Genomic DNA, 20851 nt, shown 5'->3' with positions numbered 1-20851 from the left:
ATTCTTATATGTGGCAGACCACATAGTGTGGCCAACCATCATGGAGGTTACTGGGTTAGTGTTATAGGGGTTAATCCGTCACTATTATAAGAGTTACTTTATCGGTGTTATAGGGGTTACTTGGTCAGTATTATAGGAGGTACTCAGTCGGTGTTAGAAGGTTACTTTGTTTTTTTACAAGCAGTCACATTGTGTGGCTAGCCGCACACAAAATGCGTTGATTAAACTTTCATCAATATGTTGTCACATTATGCATCCCCTAAAATGATATGTTAAGTGTGTCAAATGCTATGCGACAGAAACCAATGATTTAGTTTTTGGTGATGAAAACCAATGGTTTAGAGAACCAAGTTAACCCATCCTATCCCATGCTAACTCACAATTTTAGTAATTCAAGCTCACAAATCTGATCATATAAGGCGAGACGCTATCTTTAGATTTTAGATATAGAAAGTTAAGAACAGATTTACAAACTTCTGTTAGATTATGTAAATAATCTATTTATGTATTTATTGTTTTGTAATTATCTTTGGTAGTTATCTTGTGTATAGTTCCCTAATTTAACCTAGAATACTTTTGTATATATTGGTTAATGGTTAAAGTGAAAGGCAAATATTCTCATATTCTCTCATGGTATCACGAGTCTAGGTTACGACCCTAACCTAATTCAATTCGCTCTTCCGCTCTCTTCTTCTTCTCTCTTTTTCTTCCTCCATTTGGCCTCCATCAATTTTCATGGTTGATTCTTCAAAGCTTCATCCAGCTACCCTAGTCACCAACATCAAGACATGTGTTCCTATTGTTCTTGATTATGATGGTTTGCAATACAATAATTGGTCGACTCTTTTTCAACTCCATTGCCACGCTAATATGGTTATTGATCATATTATCCCACAGCCAAACCATCCAAACCTACGGTAGCAAAAAAAGCTTTATGGCAGCGACTTGATGATATTGTTCGTCAATGGATTTATGGGACGATTACCAATGACTTACTAAATTCCTTTATCGATCCGGATGATAAAGCAGTTGATACTTGGAATCGTTTGGAAATTTTTTTCCACAACAACAAGTCGGCTAGGGCATTACAATTGGATGCTCAATTCACAAACACAAAGCTTGAACAATTTGATGGTGTCAAACCTTATTGCACACGTCTCAAAACCCTTGCCGATAGTTTGAAGAATGTAGGAGATAAGGTCTCCGACAATCGAATGGCTTTGCAGCTTTTGAAAGGTCTCTCGGAGGAGTATGAACCCTTTCGAACGTCCGTTCGGCATCTCAATCCTCTTCCTTCCTTTGATGCATTGCGATCCATGCTTGAACTTGAGGAGCAAGGTAATGCAACCGACATTACTAGTGAACCCACCGAGGAGGCTCATCTTTCTCACGCCTCTTCCACGGTTTCACAATCCAATGGCAAAAATTCACAAAATTCTTCACAATCTCGTGGTAGAAATTCTCGCAATGGTGGTTGAAAAAATAAAGGGAAAGGAAGCGGTGGCAAAGGGAAGAGCACCAGCACCGGCGCCACTGGCCGGAACACCTAGTAGCAACCCCGACAGCAGCAACAGTAGTAGTTTGGGCAGGGGTAGATGTTTCCCCTTCCCTGACATTATTAGAGCCCAGGGCGCTGGGCCACACCGCCCTGCCCTTACCCCTCACAGGGCCCAGACCCGTATCAGTGGCAGCCCGCAGCCCAAGGTCAAGAACTCGACATTCTTGGTTCACGACCACCGCAAGCATACTTCATGGGGTCATCTCCCTCGAGTTATGTTCCGACGAATATTAAACAAGCTATGCATACCTTGTCCATGGCCGATTCGAACTACTACATGGACACGGTGCTACGTCACATATGACCAATTCTCAAGGTAATTTATCTTCGTATGTTCATTTGCGCAAAAACATTAATACCTATTATTGTTGGTAATGGTAGCAAAATTTTGATTAAAGGTTATGGTCACGAATCTCACAATCAAAATACACTCCAACTCAAAAATGTTCTTCATGTTCCACAACTTATCAAAAATCTCATTTCTGTTTGAAAATTCACTACTGATAATAGTGTTTCAATTGAGTTTGATCCTTTTGGGTTTTCTGTGAAGGATTTGCAGACGGGGAGCAAAATAGTGAGATGTGATAGCAGTGGTGATCTTATCCATTCTTCTCGGATCGTCAAGTTCTTTCTTATTCATCTCCGTCAGCTTTTGCAATTGTTTCTCCTAGTGTATGGCATTCCCGTTTGGGTCATCCGCGAAATGCAACTTTAGGTTCTTTGCATAGTAGTCAATTAATCAAATGTAATAAGGCTCATATTGATGTTTGTCACTCTTGTTCTTTGGGAAAATTAGTAAAAATGCCTTTTTACGATTCGGAATCTCATACTACTATGCCTTTTAACATAATTCATAGTGGTTTATGGACTTCTCCCGTATCTAGTTCTCTTGGGCACAAATACTATGTTCTTTTCCTTGATGATTACACAAACTACTCGTGGAATTTTCCAATTGCCTCTAAGTCTCAAGTTTATAACTTGTTTCTTCGAATTAGAACCTATATTCGTACCCAATTTGAACGGGAGGTGAAAGCTTTCCAATGTGATAATGGAACCGAGTTTAAAAACGACCCTTTTCTTAAATTTGGTCACCAACATGGGATGGTTTTTATCATATCTTGTCCTTACTCTTCTCCTCAAAATGGCAAATCCGAACGTGAAATTAAGACCATTAATAATATCGTTCGAACTCTTCTTTGTCATGCCTCTATGCCTCCCTCCTTTTGGCATCATGCTTTAGAAATGGCTACCTATCTTCATAACATCTTACCGACAAAAATCCTTGATTATAAGTCTCCTACTCAAATTTTATATCAAAAACATCCTGACTATTCTTATCTTAGGGTGTTTGGTTGTCTATGTTATCCTCTTTCACCTTCTACCAAGGTTAACAAACTTCAACCGCGTTCTACACCTTCCGTATTTCTAGGTTAATTATCCAAGCAATCATAGAGGTTATAAGTGTTATGATATTTCGAGTCGACAAATAATCATTGCAAGACATGTATAGTTTGATGAGTCGGTTTTCCCATTTTCTAAAATTCATTCTCCTCAATCTCATTTTTATGATTTTTTAGGAGATAGTCTGAGTCCTCTCGACAATCCGTTACTTCGTCATATTCATGCTACTAGCCTCAAACCTCCCTCCAATAGCCCGCACCAAGTAGACCGGTCAGACCCCACGAGCGCCCAACAGCGTGTGGCTTTACAGCCCCTACTATCCCCGCCAAGTCAACCGCGGGCGCTAGTGTGGGTGCTGATCGAGCTGCTAGTGCTAGCTCTCTAAGCACACTCCGCAACCCGGTTGCGACATTCACTCACCAGCCCACAGCCAAGGGCCTGCGCCCGCAGCTGAAGCCACGCAGCTATTGCCTGGCCGCGGGTTATTCCCTGCGTCCGCAGTCAAGTCAAGGCAGCAGCTACAGCCTCCTTCCTCTGTCGCAGGGCAGCCCCCTCACTTCCCTCTTTATTCCTCTCATCCCTCCAACCCTACATCATCTCATCCTATGGCTAGCTACTAGAAGTAAACATGGGATAGTCAAGCCGAATCCCAAATACAAAGACCGAGCCCTTCACACTACTTCCTCTATATCACCTATTCCAAAGAACCCGATTCACGCCATTCATGACTATAATTGGAAAATTGCTATGCAGGAAGAATATGATGCGCTTATTGAGAATGGTACGTGGGACTTAGTTCCTAGACCGCCTAATGTCAATATTACCCGATCTTTGTGGATTTTTCGGCATAAGACAAAGTCTAATGGCTCGTTTGAGAGACATAAGGTGCGTCTTGTTGGTGATGGTAAAACTCAGAGGGAGCGGATTGATTGCGATGAGACTTTTAGTCCGACTGTTACACCGGCTACTATTCGGGTGGTTCTTAGCATTGCTTTATCCAAGTCTTGGCCAATTCATCAATTGGATGTTAAAAATGCTTTCTTACATGGTAATTTAAATGAAACTATGTACATGCATCAACCTATGGGTAGGGATGGCAATATTAGATTAATATCCGCTAATCCGATCCACCCGCTTAAGATAAATGGACGAAAACCCGAAATAAATGGATGAAAAGCGGGTGACGGATGAAGTGGATGATGGATCGGATCAGATGTGGGTAATGATTTTTTCACCCGCTAACCATCAACCCACCCGTTTAACATATATAAAGATTTTTAATCTAAGAATTTTAATTAACAAAATTAAAATATAAAATAAAAATACTTTGTTTGTTGCAAATTAATTTTTTCAAAGAATATGTAGTTAGTGTTTCCTTTTTATTTAAAAAATAATAATAACTTACGGTAGAAATAACCATAAATTAAATTTTATGCGAAATTTTTTCCATAAAATGTTCATCCATTAGTCACTCGATCCACCAGTTTCATCCGCGGATGATGGATGGACGGATATGGATGATGGGTGAAGCGGGTGATGGATTAATGTGGATGATGGGATTGGAATGATGGATGAATGCGGTTGAAGCTCCACTCGATCCGAATCTGATCCATTGCCATCTCTACCTATGGGGTTCAAGGATCCAGCTAGACCTGATCATGTCTGTTTGTTACGAAAGTCACTGTATGGTCTGAAACAGGCACCCAGAGCTTGGTACCAATGGTTTGCAGATTTTGTGGCTACTATCGGCTTTGTTCATAGCGAATCTGATAACTCACTATTCATTTATCAGCATGGTAATGCTACTGCCTATATTCTTCTCTATGTTGTTGACATTGTGCTTACAGCTTCTTCGGAGTCTCTCCGACGACATGTTATTTCACAGCTTAGCTCTAAATTTGCAATGAAAGATTTGGGTAAAAGCTATTTTTTGGGTATTGCTGTTACTAGAGATAAAAATGGTTTATTTTTGTCTCAAAAGAAGTATGCATAGGAAATATTGGAAAAAGCAGGAATGGCGAACTGTAAGCCTTCGACTACTCCTATTGACTCCAAAGGCAAATTGAGCACTCAAGCGGGTGCCTTGTATGATGATCCTACTTCTTACCGGCGCCTATGTGGTGCTTTGCAATACTTAACTTTCATTCGGCCGGATATCTATTATGCGGTTCAGCAGGTTTGCTTATTTATCCACTCGCCACGAGTTGAGCACATGGATGCGTTGAAACGCATTCTACAATATATCCAAGGTACGACAGAATTTGGATTATATTTATATAAGTCATCTGTTTCTTCTATTATGTCATACACGGATGTCGATTGGGGCGGGTGTCTAGACACTCGTCGTTCTACATCAGGGTACTATGTCTTCCTTGGTGATAATTTGATCTCTTGGTCTTCAAAACGCCAACCCACTTTGTTTAAGTCCAGTGCCGAAGCAAAGTACAGAGGGGTTGAAAATGTTGTTTCTGAATCCTGCTGGGTTCGAAATTTGTTGCTCGAGCTTCATTGTCCTATTTCGAAAGCAACATTGGTTTATTACGACAATGTTAGTGCCATTTATCTCTCTAGTAATCCGGTTCAACATCAGCGCACTAAACATATTGAGATGGACATACACTTTGTTTGTGAGAAAGTTTAACGGGGCGAAGTTCGTGTCCTACATGTGCCATCCCGATACCAGATTGCAGAAATTTTTACTAAAGGTCTGCCTAAAGTTTTATTTGATGATTTTCGGGACAGTCTCCGTGTTTGTCAGCCTCCCGTTTTGACTGCGGGGGTGTGTTAGATTATGTAAATAATCTATTTATGTATTTATTGTTTTGTAATTATCTTTGGTAATTATTCTGTGTATAGCTCCCTAATTTAAGCTAGAATACTTTTATATATATTGGTTAATGGTTAATGAGAAAGACATGACAAATATTCTCATATTCTCTCAACTTCAAATACATGCCAAAGACTATATTTTAGCGATAATGAAAACTACAATATTATCTTCCTAAAAATTTCTATTACATGATTAATAAAATGCCAAAACAGTTAAACTAGATGAAGGAAAAATCAATATACTATATGACATTGAGGCAACATTTACTTTTTTTCTCAACTTTTTTTTTTCTTGGTTGTGAGGCAGCTTTCTTTTGTGTTAATGCTCAAAGGTGGAATTTAAAACAAACTAACTAATTAGCCGAAGCAATGTTCAAAGCTGTGAATGTACTCAATAATACAAGTGGCCAAAGGAATGTTCAACTTAAACCTGTGAACTCAATAAGTGGCCGAAGCAAGTATGCAGAATCAGGATTATCCCACTCAAGAATCTCCCACCACTCTTTTTCAACCACAATTTTTCTAAGTGATAAAGGAGCATCATATGGCTGTCCATCGTCAAGGAGTGGTAAAGAGAGAGGGAGTTTTTCGAGCAAAGGACACTGAATTATTGTTATATCCTCAATGTGATCATAGCCCAAAAGCCTCTTCAAACATATAGTAACCAAATTGGGAAGATAAATTAGTTGTAAGATCCTCAACTTCGGGAGATAGATCATACTCGTACTAGTATCATTTTGGTTACCAACATTTCCTGCATCTTCAAGACTGTTAGATAGTGAAACGATCTCCTTCAAAGCTTCACATACTTGTACTTCAAGAACCTCTAAGTTTCGCAGTTGATTTAGAATACTCGGCGTGAAGAGAGCCTCAATTTTGCTGCAGTATTCCATGGTTAATTTCTTAAGATCGTTGAGAGCACCACTTGGAGGCTTTCCATCGACTGTTATCACTTTGAAACTTGCCAGTTCTGAAAGGTTGAGCTCCTTTAGGCTTTGGAGTTCAAGCTCAGAAGATGATGCAGATGACTATACGTGCTCCAGACCTTCATAGTAACCAATCCAGATCCTTGACAATCTTGATAAATCATGCATTGATGGTACAACATCCAAAAGGTTTCTAATGCTCAAATTAGCGCGAAATAGTTACAGAAATTGAATATTGCCTGGGAGCACTATAGGTATGATCTTACCTTCTTGGTCCTTGCTATAGTCATATATAACCACATTTTTATCAAACACATTATCAATGAAGCTATTATAGTGAGTCGATGATGTCATTGCTATGTAAAATTGATAGTATTTTAACTGATGAAAATGTTGAGATCTTATATAGCTATTAAAATCGCGGACATCTGACATCCAGCAACCTTTAAGTCTCCTCAAATGTTGCAGTTCCATCAAATCCTTCCCTACAATGTCTTGATTCCATGCCCAATTTCCAAGTGTTTGATGTAAGAAAGCCCTGTTAATAAAATAGGGAATGGCACACAAAGTTTTTCATAATTTTCCAAACCAAGGAACCTCAAGTTGGGTAACACTTCAATCCCTTGAGGTACATCCTCTAGAGACTCATTAAAATTCATATTCAGCGTCCTTAACTTTACGAGCTTTGTTAAAGAGCGCACACAAATTAATTTTGAACAGCATATCACTTCCGAAGCTGAGAGATTCTCCAGTTCAGAAATACTATCTGGCAACTTCTTAATTGGTGCTTGAGTTCAGCTGAGAAGCAAAGGCCCTTCATGTGCAAAAAGAACGAATTAGGGACAGACGTTAAGGGATTATTTTTTAGCAACAAGGTTGAAAGATAAGGGCGCACTGGTGAAATATTGGATGGAATAACAGCAATGTGATTGCTTATCAACGAAACCTTCACCAGGTCTTCCGTAGTCCACTCTATTACATTTGGTACTCTAGTTAGTTGTAATCTAGATCTTATCAGGAAATGATGAGTATTACTACCTATTTTGATGGCCATATCTCTGATCAAGTCATGCATCTTCACAAACTTTCCTTGAGAATCCAATGATTCCAACAAGCTTGCATTGATTAGTCTATTCATAAAGGTGTGTCCCTTGTCTAACTGTTTCTCCCTCGATTCTATATTCTCTAACAAACTATCTGAAACCCAAAAATTTATTATCTCACATCAGCTCAATTCTCTAACAAACTTAGCATCATTCAGACGATTATAACTTAGTTCCAAAATTGGGAAAACATCAGTTTCCATGTCATCGTGATGCCTCGTAGGATCACTTAGTTCCTCCAAAGTATCATTCCACTCATGAATATCAATTACCTCCCTTATACTTCCAGCTATAGTTAGAATCCCAAGTGGTAAGCTAGCACATTTTGGCAACCAACTTTGCCACATCTGTAACCTCCAGTTAAAGATCATCAAAGTTGAGTTTTTTTAAGAATAACTCCCAACTTTCCTCCTCAAAAAGAGTTTCAACTTTGACTCGTCGCTTACACAACATTCTTCTACAAACATCTAATGATCTACTAGTTATTATCAACTTAAATTCATCTTTTCCTACTTGAACTCCAACCTTTTCTACCTCAAAGTGCTTCCACATGTCGTCAAGAAACAACACAACCTTCTTCCTTTTCTTCAAAGCATTAGACAACACCGCTGCCCTCTTAATCTGATCAGTTTCTCCTTCTAAAAGATGATCCACCTTTGCAGCTTTAGCAGTTTTGTCCTACAACGCGACTATTGTATTTTCATGTGACACAGTCACCCAATAAACATGTACTGATGAAGTTTTGACATCATCATGGAGCTTGTTATGGATGTGCATTGCTAATGTTGTTTTCCCAATGCCTTCTAAACCATACACCCCGATTCTACACATATTCATCTAGTAACCACGACAAAATCATTCTCAAATTTTCTTCAAACAATCTACCTTTAAGTTTCGATGTGACCAATGGCACACTCGATGATGCATGATCATCTAATGTTAGTCCACCAGGAAAATTTCCCTGCTCCATTAGATCATCCATCTCTTGAGTTAGGCTAACAATATCTCTCTTCAACATCTTACGTGAAGAAAATTGCCCTTTTTCAACATCTTGCTCAAGGTATCCAACCTCAGCCTCTAACTCTTCGACGCTTTTTAACCAATTTTCAACTTGACGCATCCTTTTCCTGCCAGGCTGCATTTCTTCAGCCTCTAGCTGAGTGTTAACATCAGCTGCTTGAGCACGTAGTGCTTCATTTTTACTTCTCATAAGCCGCAACTCTTCATCCACATCGGTATTACCAATCATCCAATTTCGTATTATCAAAGCCATGACAGTAGCCTAATACTAATAAAATACAAAAATGAGACACTAGTAAAGTCTGAAACATATTATTCCAAAACTTATAACAGTTGTTTAGTTCGGTATTGAGAGCGTAATTGTATGTTTTTAAGAATTTAGGGGCCGTTTGGTTCGCACAAGGGAATCGGAATGGAATGCAGAAAGGGAATGGAGGAGAATGGAATGGAACCCTTAGAATTTAGGGTGTTGTTTGGTGAGAATGGAGGAGAATGGAATGAAACCACCATATAACCACCACAGCACAACCATTGCACCCCTTCCTTCATTAGTTTCCACCTTCTCCAGCCACCACACCGCCCAACCAACACCACACCGGAACCGGCCGTCCCTCTTCCGACCTTCACCGCCCCCCTCCCGACCTGGTGAAGTTCGTCAAACAGCAACACCGAGGGTTGGTTGACAAGAGGACCCATTTTCTGTGGCTAAATCAACCAGAACCTCCAACCCATGATCGAAACCTCCTAGAAGGTTCCGATCTTTGCCATTGTGGACCCCAACGAAGGTGATGCGATCATCGGCGAGGGTTGGCGAGGTGCGGCCGACGGATCTAAGTGGAGGGGAGGGTTATGCGTGGGTGAGGGAATGATTTTCGGGTGAGAGGAGGGGCGGCGAGGTTCCGGTGAGGGGCGGCGAGGGACGGGAGATGGCGGCGACATTCCGGTGAGGGGCGGCGATGTTCCAGCGAGAAGTGGGTGAGGATGGCTGATGTGGGTACGGTGGTGGTTGGGGAAAGGGAATGGGAAAGGCTAGGGGGGTGGGGAATGGGAGTAGAAAGTTTTTGTGTAATCAAAGGGGAAAGGGAATGATAGAAATGGAAAAAAAAACAACAACAAAGAGGATGATTCTCATGGAATCCCATTCCCCTTGATTATTACTGCGAACCAAACGACGTATTAGTTTGATGTTAATGTCCAGTTATTATATTGTCCATGGTATGCAACTCCATCCCCTAACTCGCTTTTTTCTTCCAAATTTTCAATATTACCCAAAGGGTACACATGGATGGACAGACATTCCCATGAATATTGACAAGCTAAGGCATTTCTTACAAAATTACATGTAATTGATTCCCATTAGTCCATTACCATCATTATTGGCTACCATACGGGTCGTAAACTCTAATAAATTCATCTAGAGAGTTTAGCAACAATACCAAACAATTAATTATTTGAAATACAACAACAATAACAATAAAGTCTTAGTCCCTAAATGATTTGGGGTAAATCAATTATGTGAAATTAGTACCAAAATCTCAGAAATTTTCGTAAGTATCAAACGTTTGATTAAGTAACAGTATTACTGAAAATTCTCTTTTTTCCCCCTGTTTTTTATCATGTCCAACTCTATCTGATCAAAATTTTGTAGTGTACTTATAAAAAACAAGTAGACATGTTAATTTTAAGGTCATAACTTATACTTTTACAAGCAATTCTTAACAATTAACAGCACATCCAGAAAGAAAAAGGGCAGTAGAATCAAATCAAATGAAACCAAGACAATAAAGAATAAAATTTGCTGAAATTTTGAATTACCTCTTGGACAAAAAGATCTGGATTTGCTGCAGATGTTAATGAAGAATTGGTGAGTCAAAGGAAGATCAAAGCTTCAACTTGCTGAAGATTCTTTTTATGATCAACTTGTTGGTATATTACTATAGTAACTATACTATAGTGGTATTGCTTTCTTTATTCAGGTGTTAATGTGATAAATGGGTGACCGCATCCTATGCTTAAAAAAGTCTTCAAGTAGGGAATAACATCTCCAGAACTGTACGAGTAGTTTCAACTTTCAAGTTCGCGTCTCAGACCATTAATATGTTCACTCAATTGCGTATAAGTTAACAATATAAATATATCGTCTTTTAAAAATGTACATTAATAGAATTTGCAATTCTGACTACTTTTAACGTTGAGTCATTTCAAGTTATTGTGTTCACGCGAATCGAAATCTAAATCGGATATTTTTCGGGTCGGATCAGGTGTGGTTTTGACACCTCTAATTCGGACATACTTTGTTTGATATATTTGGATTTGTTATAAACGAAACTCGCAGGAACAAAAATAATAAGAACAATGTTATCGGGAATAAGACTGAGTCGCGGACTATGTCGCTCTCTTTAGAACATTCACGGTACTGCCAAAAATAATGTGTGCAAGCAGCTCGTAGGTAACCAGATGTCCCCTAGGATAAAACAGTCTCTCAAAACTATAAAGTACTGATGGATTTGCACTGAACCATCGGACTAACTAAACACCAAAAACTGAAAACTGCTGAAATTCTGTATTTAAGGGGAAATAAGAGAAGATTAGGATAAATGAGTTTTCTGTATATTGAAACACTAAAGAATGTCGTATATATAGGCCAGCTGATTTGAACATTTCAAGTAAAAATAACGCATCATTAAATCAGAAAACGGTCAAGCAGAATTCAAGAGCAAAACGACTTCAAAAGAATCAAATTTTAATTAGCATAAAATCTTTAATCAACTATGAATAACAAGATTTAAAACACCCGACCCAACCCGGCTTGGTTCGGCGTGCGTGTGTGTTGGGTTGACTCGGTAGGTAAGTCCTCCCTCTCCACAAAATGTGGGTAGCCGTTGGGCCACACCCAAATATACCACATCCTACATTATAAAGAAGGAAAAACTCTCATTTCCCACCAATATGGGACTTTGTTATTTTCACAAAATTCACACTAAAACATATTTTGTTTCAACAGGATTAACAAAAAGTTCATGGATATAAATTTCAAACTTTGATCACATAATTTTAAGGTAAGCAAACTACAACCTAGCTCCTTCCCTTTAATATCACAATGTTTACTGATAAGTCGTAATTTGTACACGTTTTAGGTGGATAATTGGATATCTATCTCCAATTATTTAGTGATTTACATGTCTTAGGTGCATTTTTGTGTTATTCACTATAAAATGATATTAACACATCAAAACATCCAACTAACTTAAAATAAGTAAATAGTACTAACATTAGATAATCTGATGTTTTCTCAAAAAAAAAAAAAGGGACACCTAAAATAATGGCCATAACATTTAAAATGGAATATAGGCACGTAATAATGGGATGGAGGGAGTATATGTTTTCTCAAAAAAATAAAAATAAAAATAATATATGTTTTTTTTTTTTTTTTTTGAAGAAAAAAATATATGTTCATTATTAGTCTAAGAAAGGAGAAGTCCACGTAAAAACGAAAGAAAAGAAAAGGGATGCCAAGGATGATGAAAGTATGGAATGAAAAGAAGCATCATTGTGAGGACTTGTTCTCTTTATTTAGTAGAAAATAATATATCTTTGTGATATTTTAAGATAGAATTAGGTTAAGTATTGATATTAAAATATTATCTTATAAGGAAATTTAGGGTTTAGAGTATTTACGAATATTATATTGCTATTATATAAATATATTATTGTGATATATTTTCCATAGATCTTATAATATTATTTAAGAGAAAATAATATATTTTTGTGAAATTTTAAGATAGAATTAGGTTAGATATTAGGGTTGTTTATAAAAAATTTCCCCCTGTCGGGATGAACTTTTAACCAAAATTACGTTTAAAAAAAAAATCCACTGTAAGTTTTTTGGTTGGTATATGAATATATGATGATTTTGTAGGAGTATGTGAGTGGACTTCTTCCGCTATCACATATCTATGGAGATGAAGAGAATGCATTAGACCTGACGCAATATATATATATATATATATATATATATATATATATATATATATATATATATATATATATATATATATAACATTTAAAAAAAAAAAAAAGGATTTTCGGCTCTCTTGTGTCGTGAGACAAGATATATTGGTTCTCCTAGTGCCATGAAAGAGGGTTTATTTGTGGTTCTCCTTGTGCCTTGAGACAAGGTCTTTTTTATATGGTTCGAGCATGATTTTACTCCTTTGGATATGAGTTTGGTTTTGCTCTAAACTAAAACAAATAAGAAATTTGAGTGTGGTTTACTCTGAAATACCAATATTTGATTGGAGCTCAGTTTTGCTCAGGAAAAACCAAAATACGAGTTCAAGAGGAAGAGACGTTCTCGTTGTAATGTTATATTTGCAGGTTCGAAAAGAATGACGTTCCTATTTGATTGATAATTGATGAGTTCGAAAAAGATGAACGTTCTCATCATTATTAAAAATATTGAAGGCGACATCACCAGAGTAGTGCATTTCGACTTCAACAAAGTGAAGAATTCCAATCGCAACATTCGTGTTACTGCCGTTACGATTGCGGAGGGTGTTAGGAATATAGGAAAATATATCATTATGATATATTTTCCATAGATCTTATGATATTATTTAAGAGAAAATAATATATCTTTGTGATATTTTAAGATAGAATTAGTTTAAGTATTGATATTGAAATATTATCTTATAAGGAAGTTTAGGGTTTGGAGTATTTACGAATATTATGTTGCTATTATATAAATAGCCTCTTATGAATATCAAGCAATTCTATTATCTCTCTCCCACAAATTTATCAGATTAAGATCAGCCCAGATCAGAACTTTTGATTATTATTTACTTATCGTTAAATATCGTTAATTGCGTATTAAAAAATTTATAAAAATTACATATTTGAAAAGTTCATAATGAGACGAATCTAACAAAATCCATTTTGATAATGTTTTTTCTTTATAGATTAGTACTAAAATGCGGTCAAAGTTTAGTCAAATTGTTAAATCAGATTAGAACACACCAAATAATAAAAATTCAGATCAGACCTTAAAAAATTCAGACCAAATCTACTTGTTTCAGGTGAAGAGAACAAGTCCTAAGTCTGGACACCTGGTGGCATATTCTATCGTAATTCAAGTAGAGTTAAAAGCTAGGAGAAAATATAGTACTTTCACCGTATTTTATTACCTGTTCCACTTTCTTTTTGTAAGGGTATTTTATTAGTTGCTCTATTTCCTTTTTTTTTTTTATTAAATCTTTCACAATATTTTAGTAATTACTTCTCTCTTAGTAAACCCCAACTATTATTCTTCATATTTTTAGATTCTCTCTCTTTCAAAGTATCATTCTTTATTCTTTCAAGTTACACCAACTCCACTTCTTTCATATTTTATTACTACGTACTTTATGTAGAGAAATAAAACAAGTAATAAAATACGAAGGAAGTATCCAAGTAATAAAATACGAGTTATGCTTTTATTTTTGTGATTTTGGTTGTGAATATAAAGGCGAGAGGTAAGGAAAGATGAGGGACACTATTTCTTCTAGCGCCACGCAGTAGGGGCAGTACCCTTCTAGTCCATTAGACACAAGCCATTTTCTTATCTTAGGGTAAGCAAAGAGTATGTACTACATTGTTCAATCATTGACCAACAAGAGATAAAGTTAATATCTTACATACGAACCTACTCTCTGAAATTTACATTGTACATCAGGGTGTACCATGTTTATGGTACATCTGGATGAAAATTGTCATTCAAAAAAAAAAAAAAAAAAATTAGCTTCCTAACTTTATACTCCTTAATTGAAGGATTATTGTTATTTCCTTTCCATAATTTTAGCTTCTCATTTCCATAATTGTTTATAATCAGTTTTTGAAAAAATAGAGAATTTTTAGAGAGAAAATAAAATTTCAAGAGAAAAAAATAATTTTAGCTTCCCATATCCATAATTGTTTATAATCAGTTTTTGAAAAAATAGAGAATTTTTAGAGAGAAAATAATAATTTTAGCTTCCTATATCCATAATTGTTCATAATTTCCTATATTTTTAGAGTGAAAATGATGGCTCATCGTGAATTTCGTCACGATCTATGATTGTCGATTTGCACTTGATGATCAGCAGATTGATGTTTTTGACAATTGATATTTAATTTTAGATTTTGTCACCAAATGAGAAGGTAGTTTTTAATTATTTTTTCAATTTATATTTCATAATTTTGTTGTTGATGATGATGTTTTTAGATTATTATATTTGTTCATGGATCATAGTTAACGAATTCATCACCGAAAGAAAATGTAATTTTTTTTTTTTTTGTAAATTTTTGTTATTTTCGGAGGTTGAAAATGAAGTTCTTTTGGATTAGGATAAATGTTTTTTTTTTAATCCATATTCATTCTATGAACATGTTCATTGAGTTTAATTAATATGCACTTTGGGTCTAAACTATATGTTCTTTATAGTCACAAACTATGTTATTTGAATTTGAACTATGTGTTCTTTACGTTACAAACTATGTTCATCTAATAGCGTATTTTTCTCAAAAAAAAAAATCATCTAATTGTGTATATATATATTTTTTGAAATCGGGATCATAAAGGTTGATGAAGACGACATACTTTTGGGACCTCTTCTATTGATGATTGATTTTCCGATAGATCTAAAGAACATTCGCTATATTAATAAAGAATATGATAATATTATTTAAAGAACATTATTTATATTATTTACCCAACATGTTAAAACATAATTCAGAAAACATTTCACAATAAGTAATGAACATTGTGTGACAATAAATGTATATTAAAATTACAATCAAAGAATATGGACATTTAAAAATCATATAATGAACATTTTAATAGATACACATGATCAAAATGAATATCATAACAAAATATAAAAATAATAATTGATTATTTAGAGAATTTTTTTTTAAAAAAAAAGAGAACAAAATAAAAAATATTGGAATTTGAAATTTTAAAAATGTTTCAAATTTTAAAATTTGAAATTTGAAAATGAAATCTTGATAAAAATAATTTTAGAGAGAGAAATTATAATAAACTGAAGATTTTGAAATGATTTGACATTAAATACGTAGTAAAAATCAATTGATAATTATCTTTTACCTTTTTCTAAACTGTTTCACCAAAATATCACGTTTTTTATATTTGAAGGTGAGAAGCCGATTGCTATCCAACCCCTAAGGTGGATGAAAATATGACAGTAAGTGATGCCATGATCATGGAAAATGCTGGATGGGTTGAAGCACGGGTGAGAAGCCTTTTGGGTGATGAAGTGACGAAGCTTGTCCTATCATTACCAAATTGCCATGCATGATAAAAATGACAACTTGTATTGGTACTTAACTAATAATGGGTTATTCACTGTTAAATCTTGCTATTGGCTTGCAAGAAGTATCAAGGCTCCCACGGTTGATAATTCCCAGCCAACAGAATTATGGAGATCAGTTTGGAATATCAATGGCCCACCTAAATTACGACACTTCATATGGAATGCTGTACGTGGGAATATGGCTGTAAAGCAAAGGTTAGTGCAAAGACATATACTTCAGATGCCATTTGTCAATTATGCAATGCTGCGGAGGAGTCGATAATCCATGCCCCTTTTGAGTGCACTCATGCTAGGGATATATGGAGCCATTATAACATGAAAACCATAATTGATGAAGCCCCTGAGAGTAGCTTTACAGAGAGGTGGTGTTGACGGCTACAAGAAGAACTCATACGACCTCACCAGAATGTGCAGAAGCAATGGCAATTCGATATGCACTCACGATTGCTCGTAGATTTGGCTTTGATAAAATCTGGATTGAATCTAACTCTTTGCAGGCTATCAAAGTAATAAATTTTGCTGCAATGGGTGCTACTCCAATATTCAATGTCTATGGCGACATCAGCATTGATAGAGCTCTTTTTGAGGATTGCTTTTTTACCCATGTAAAGCGTAATTGCAATACAATTGCTCATCTTGTGGCTAGAGATGACACGGGAGATCACTCGGAGCTTATTAGAGTTGATCATTTTCCCCAAAGCATTGTAACTATGGCACATTTGGATTTCTCCTGATTAATACATAATGCTCTATCTTGCTTTCAAAAAAAAAAAATAAAAAAATATTATGTTCTTTTATAAAATCGTGATGTTTATTATAAATATAAATTAGGTTTTTTTCGCATTTTTTTAAACTATTTTTTATCATAATATACCATGTACATAATACACCCAACGTTATTGCCTCTATTTCTAAATAATCTATCTTCTTGTTTTGACGACAATTCTCTCAAAAAAAAGTGAACATAATTAAATAAAATACGAAGTACGTATATGATAAAATTGGAATAATGTTTGGTTTTGCACTAATGTTTTGGAATAGCTTTGTTTGGTTTTGCACTAATGTTTTTAATTCTTGTTCGGTTATACAGCAATCAGCATACCCAGTATTTACAATTTTACGAACTTGATGCTCGATCCACACTTAGGCGTTGTTTGTTTGATATGGGAATTTACTTCCCATGAAAATTTGTATTTTATGGAAATTAAATACCTACATCCAATTTCTAGAAATTGTCTAAACTTATTTGGTTGGGATGAAGAAAGTTGCAAATATGAGAACTTTTGACTTACCTAGGGGGGTTAGGTAATTAACTTCCCATATTTTGTGGGAAGTCACAATTCCTATGAATTTGCAATTCCCACATTTACACTTTTTGTTGTCAACCAAACAACTCATCCAATTTTCAATTCCCATGATTTTCCACTTTCCCCAACCCTAATTATTCACTTTATTTCTATTCCCCTCGATGAGGTCCAACATTTTGATTACCTTGACAAACATGGGCCAAAAGCCTAATACCAATAATAATAATAATATCATTCACCCCTTTCTTTACTTTTAGGCCTTTCACAAATTCACAACTAAATTTCCAATTCAAACAAGAGGCACACAATAGATAGATCGTCAACACATTTACAAAATCCTTTTAATCATTCAAGCCAGCAAATAACATGCATTATTCAGAAAATGGGAAATTGGAAAAAAAAAAAAAAAAAAAAAAAGATCAGCTTGATGATTACAATTGGAAGTTAAACAACCAAAACTTGATTTAACAAGATTAATTTTTAGATCATTATAACTTAAAAGACGGCAATCATAGCTGCTTCTCCAATTATGTGACCTTCAGTTGCATCCAACAACTTCTCCTTCGTCACCTGCAGGTCAATCATCAAACGTTACATTATACAACTTTGTAACTATACTCGAGATCACGATCAACTAATCACATCTACATCATTGTCCTCTTTATTATACCATAAATTAATTAATCAGTGTTATTATTTATTATTTAAATTCATTCTTTATGATAGAGTATATAAATCGACTATGACTTCAATTATCAGTTTAAGCTTTTTGTTGAGTTGATGAGTAAATTAAAAATTGAACATACCGTCTTGCCAAGGCGAAGCTCATCATCAAGTGCATACAACTTAAACTCAATCCGATGCCCATGACTAGGCATAGTAGGGACTCGCCAACCAGGTACCTTCTCATCATTATTCCCTTCAGCAATATTCACATATTCACCACCTAACTCCTCTTGCTTGCCCGAGAACCCTTCGGGCAAGCCTTTTAAGGTAGGTGGGATATGTGCCACGACCCAAATAGTCCACGGAACAAGTGGACTATCTGGGTCTGGGGCATCAATATCCTCTACCACCAAAGCCAAACTTTTAGTCCCCTCGGGTATGTTATACCACTCGATCGGAGGGGATATACCGGACTTAGCGCCTTGACCTTCGTCGGTGTACTTACGTGGTAGCCGCCCGTCTTCCTTGTTCACCGGCGGGCAGACTATCCGGAAATCATCGGAGTCGTGTGTTACACCTGCCATTTTTTTTGTTACTAAGTATTTTGCTTGGAAAATATAAAGAGGATGTGTTAATAAAATGCAACACTTGTAAGTTGCAAAAAAAATTTAGGGCGGATAATGTCGTAGGTGTTTGGATATGTTTTTATAGAGTTTAAAGAAGTGAGGATATGACACGTGCTGGAAGAGTCTCTAGCTGGTGGGATATGTTTTAGGATTAATTAGACACTTGTTTGGGTGTTGTGATGTGTATTTTTTTTTTTTAAATTTAAATTAATAAAGAAGTAAAAGAAAATGATGGGATATTTGTGATGTGTTTGGCTATGAACATTTCCGTCTTCGAACTTTCTACTAGCATCGCCATCTGACCGACTATAGTGGTTCGTGGTACGAGTACAAAATATATCTCCTCGTGAATTAAATTAGATAAAGTATTAAAGCACTTTTTTTTCTTAATTTCACAATTACAGGATTATTTTTTTTTTCCTTCTTAATTTCACAATTACAGTATTTATCATATCTATAGAGAGGCGAATTAGTAGATGTTAGATGGGATAGTAAATGTGGGTCATTTAATTAGCAATAACCTGAATACTCTATAATATTCCTTGTAATTACTCTAGTTTAATTTCCGTTTTTTCTTTAAATGCATTAGAAATTCCCCTAGGATAGTTTGCTAAATGATTTTTTTCTTTTTCTTACATTAAAAAAAAATTCTTAGGTATAATACAGAGTACTTGTGTTAATACACTAGATATTGGCTCATAAATTATTGGGTGAGTCTATTTTATTGTAATCATCCCTTTAACATACAAAACTAGATGAAACCTGTGCAATGCATGGTTTGTTTAAATTTTTTAAAACCAATTTTTTAATTTATTTATGTGCTAAAATTTGTTATATGTTTAGATAACATTTCTAATATCAAAAGATAATATGTTATATTTAATTAATTTAAAGTTAAAAATCTCATTCACCAATTTTGCTTACGTGGTATTTGAATTATTTAATTCTAAAAGAAATTAATAATCTCTTATTTAATTGGTTACCACTAAAATTTATAATCCTACATGGCGTGCTAAGAAAATTAAATCCTACGTGGTTGTAGGCGTCGTTTGAGGCGCGTCTACCTAATCATGTTGTGAATATGCTTGGCACTCATAGGAAGTGGGAATTGACATACGATTAGAGACACGATTAGGGACAAAGCAAAGTAGGGATTCGCCAACAAGTTTTTAAAGAACTTGTAAACCGGTCACGGATCATTATAAGGCAACCACGATAAAGGACAACGAAAGGCAACAACGATCGACCCGTGAAAGTTACACCCCATCCATAATCCATGAGATTACTAACTCCATATGGTTTGGAATTACGAAAGGAGGATCAGAGATTATGGTACGAAGTGAGTCATGGAGTCACATTCGCCCGTATTGGCCTCTACTCGATTCTTATTGTGAAAAGTATTTCCTGCGATGTCAAAGGCATACAAACAAAGATTCAATTTGCTCCAAACTAATATTAAGTTAAATTGGTTGAATTTTAATGCACACATATAATTCTAAATATCGTGATCACTTGATTAAAAAATAAGATTAAAAAGGAAGCTAAACCGGTTGCCAAATTATCTTATAAAGCGTTATAACCAATTACATATTCCCTTTAAACATGCAATACGGTGATCGACAATAAAAAATAAAATTAACATTAATATTGGAAGCAATTTAACCATAATAGCTAGAGTCAAATTAAATCATAATAATAAACCTAATCATGATACTAGCAATAAGAATAATAATAAGAGTAATTAAGTGAATTAACTACTCACGTTCCACGCTTCTTTAAATTGCTACATCATGAATTAAAATATTAGTAACTTCAAAGAATTATATATAAAATTGAAATAAGATTAAAGGAAAATAGAGTTGATTTGGTTAAAACCCTCAATCGGTTCTACCTTTCATGCCTTGGTTTAAGTATGGAACTTTGGGTGTTGTATGGACTCCTTGGAGCGCTTAGGGAAGGAATGGTGTAATTAGGAGAATAGGTTTAAGGCTTATAATGTGAGAGAGAGATGAGAATGTGTGTCGGTGCCCCGAAACTATGAAATCAACTTCATATTGATAGAGGAAATG

At 35.5% G+C, this 20851-nt stretch overlaps 2 protein-coding genes and 2 pseudogenes across 2 annotated transcripts; 2 read left to right on the top strand and 2 right to left on the bottom strand.

Annotated features, from left to right (window-relative positions):
• Positions 1-735: 735 nt before the first annotated feature.
• On the top strand, positions 736-1478 carry LOC110733768. The gene is made up of 2 exons (XM_021913830.1): positions 736-817; positions 898-1478. Exons 1-2 carry the CDS (start codon positions 736-738, stop codon positions 1476-1478), a joined length of 663 nt encoding a protein of 220 aa, XP_021769522.1.
• A 3495-nt stretch (positions 1479-4973) lies between these two features.
• LOC110733767 lies at positions 4974-5747 on the top strand (annotated as a pseudogene).
• Positions 5748-6696: 949 nt separating this feature from the next.
• On the bottom strand, positions 6697-9090 carry LOC110733766 (annotated as a pseudogene).
• Positions 9091-17741: 8651 nt separating this feature from the next.
• Positions 17742-19148, bottom strand: LOC110733904 (UPF0098 protein TC_0109-like). Its single transcript, XM_021913980.1, has 2 exons — positions 18297-19148; positions 17742-18060 (listed from the first exon to the last, which is right to left on the bottom strand). Exons 1-2 carry the CDS (start codon positions 18738-18740, stop codon positions 17986-17988), a joined length of 519 nt encoding a protein of 172 aa, XP_021769672.1. The 5' UTR covers positions 18741-19148; the 3' UTR covers positions 17742-17985.
• Positions 19149-20851: the final 1703 nt, after the last annotated feature.

Source organism: Chenopodium quinoa, unplaced genomic scaffold, assembly GCF_001683475.1.
Source record: "Chenopodium quinoa cultivar QQ74 unplaced genomic scaffold, ASM168347v1, whole genome shotgun sequence".
NCBI classification, from domain to species: domain Eukaryota; kingdom Viridiplantae; phylum Streptophyta; class Magnoliopsida; order Caryophyllales; family Amaranthaceae; genus Chenopodium; species Chenopodium quinoa.
The sequence above is the reverse complement of the archived record's forward strand: the minus strand, read 5'-3'. Positions and strand labels throughout refer to the sequence as shown.

Coding starts and splice junctions, on each gene's coding strand:
- LOC110733768 (XM_021913830.1), top strand. CDS start 736: ATGGTTGATTCTTCAAAGCTTCATCCAGCTACCCTAGTCACCAACATC. Junction 818..897: donor TATTGTTCTTGATTATGATG/GTTTGCAATACA, acceptor ATTATCCCACAG/CCAAACCATCCAAACCTACG.
- LOC110733904 (XM_021913980.1), bottom strand. CDS start 18,740: ATGGCAGGTGTAACACACGACTCCGATGATTTCCGGATAGTCTGCCCG. Junction 18,061..18,296: donor AGCTTCGCCTTGGCAAGACG/GTATGTTCAATT, acceptor ATTGACCTGCAG/GTGACGAAGGAGAAGTTGTT.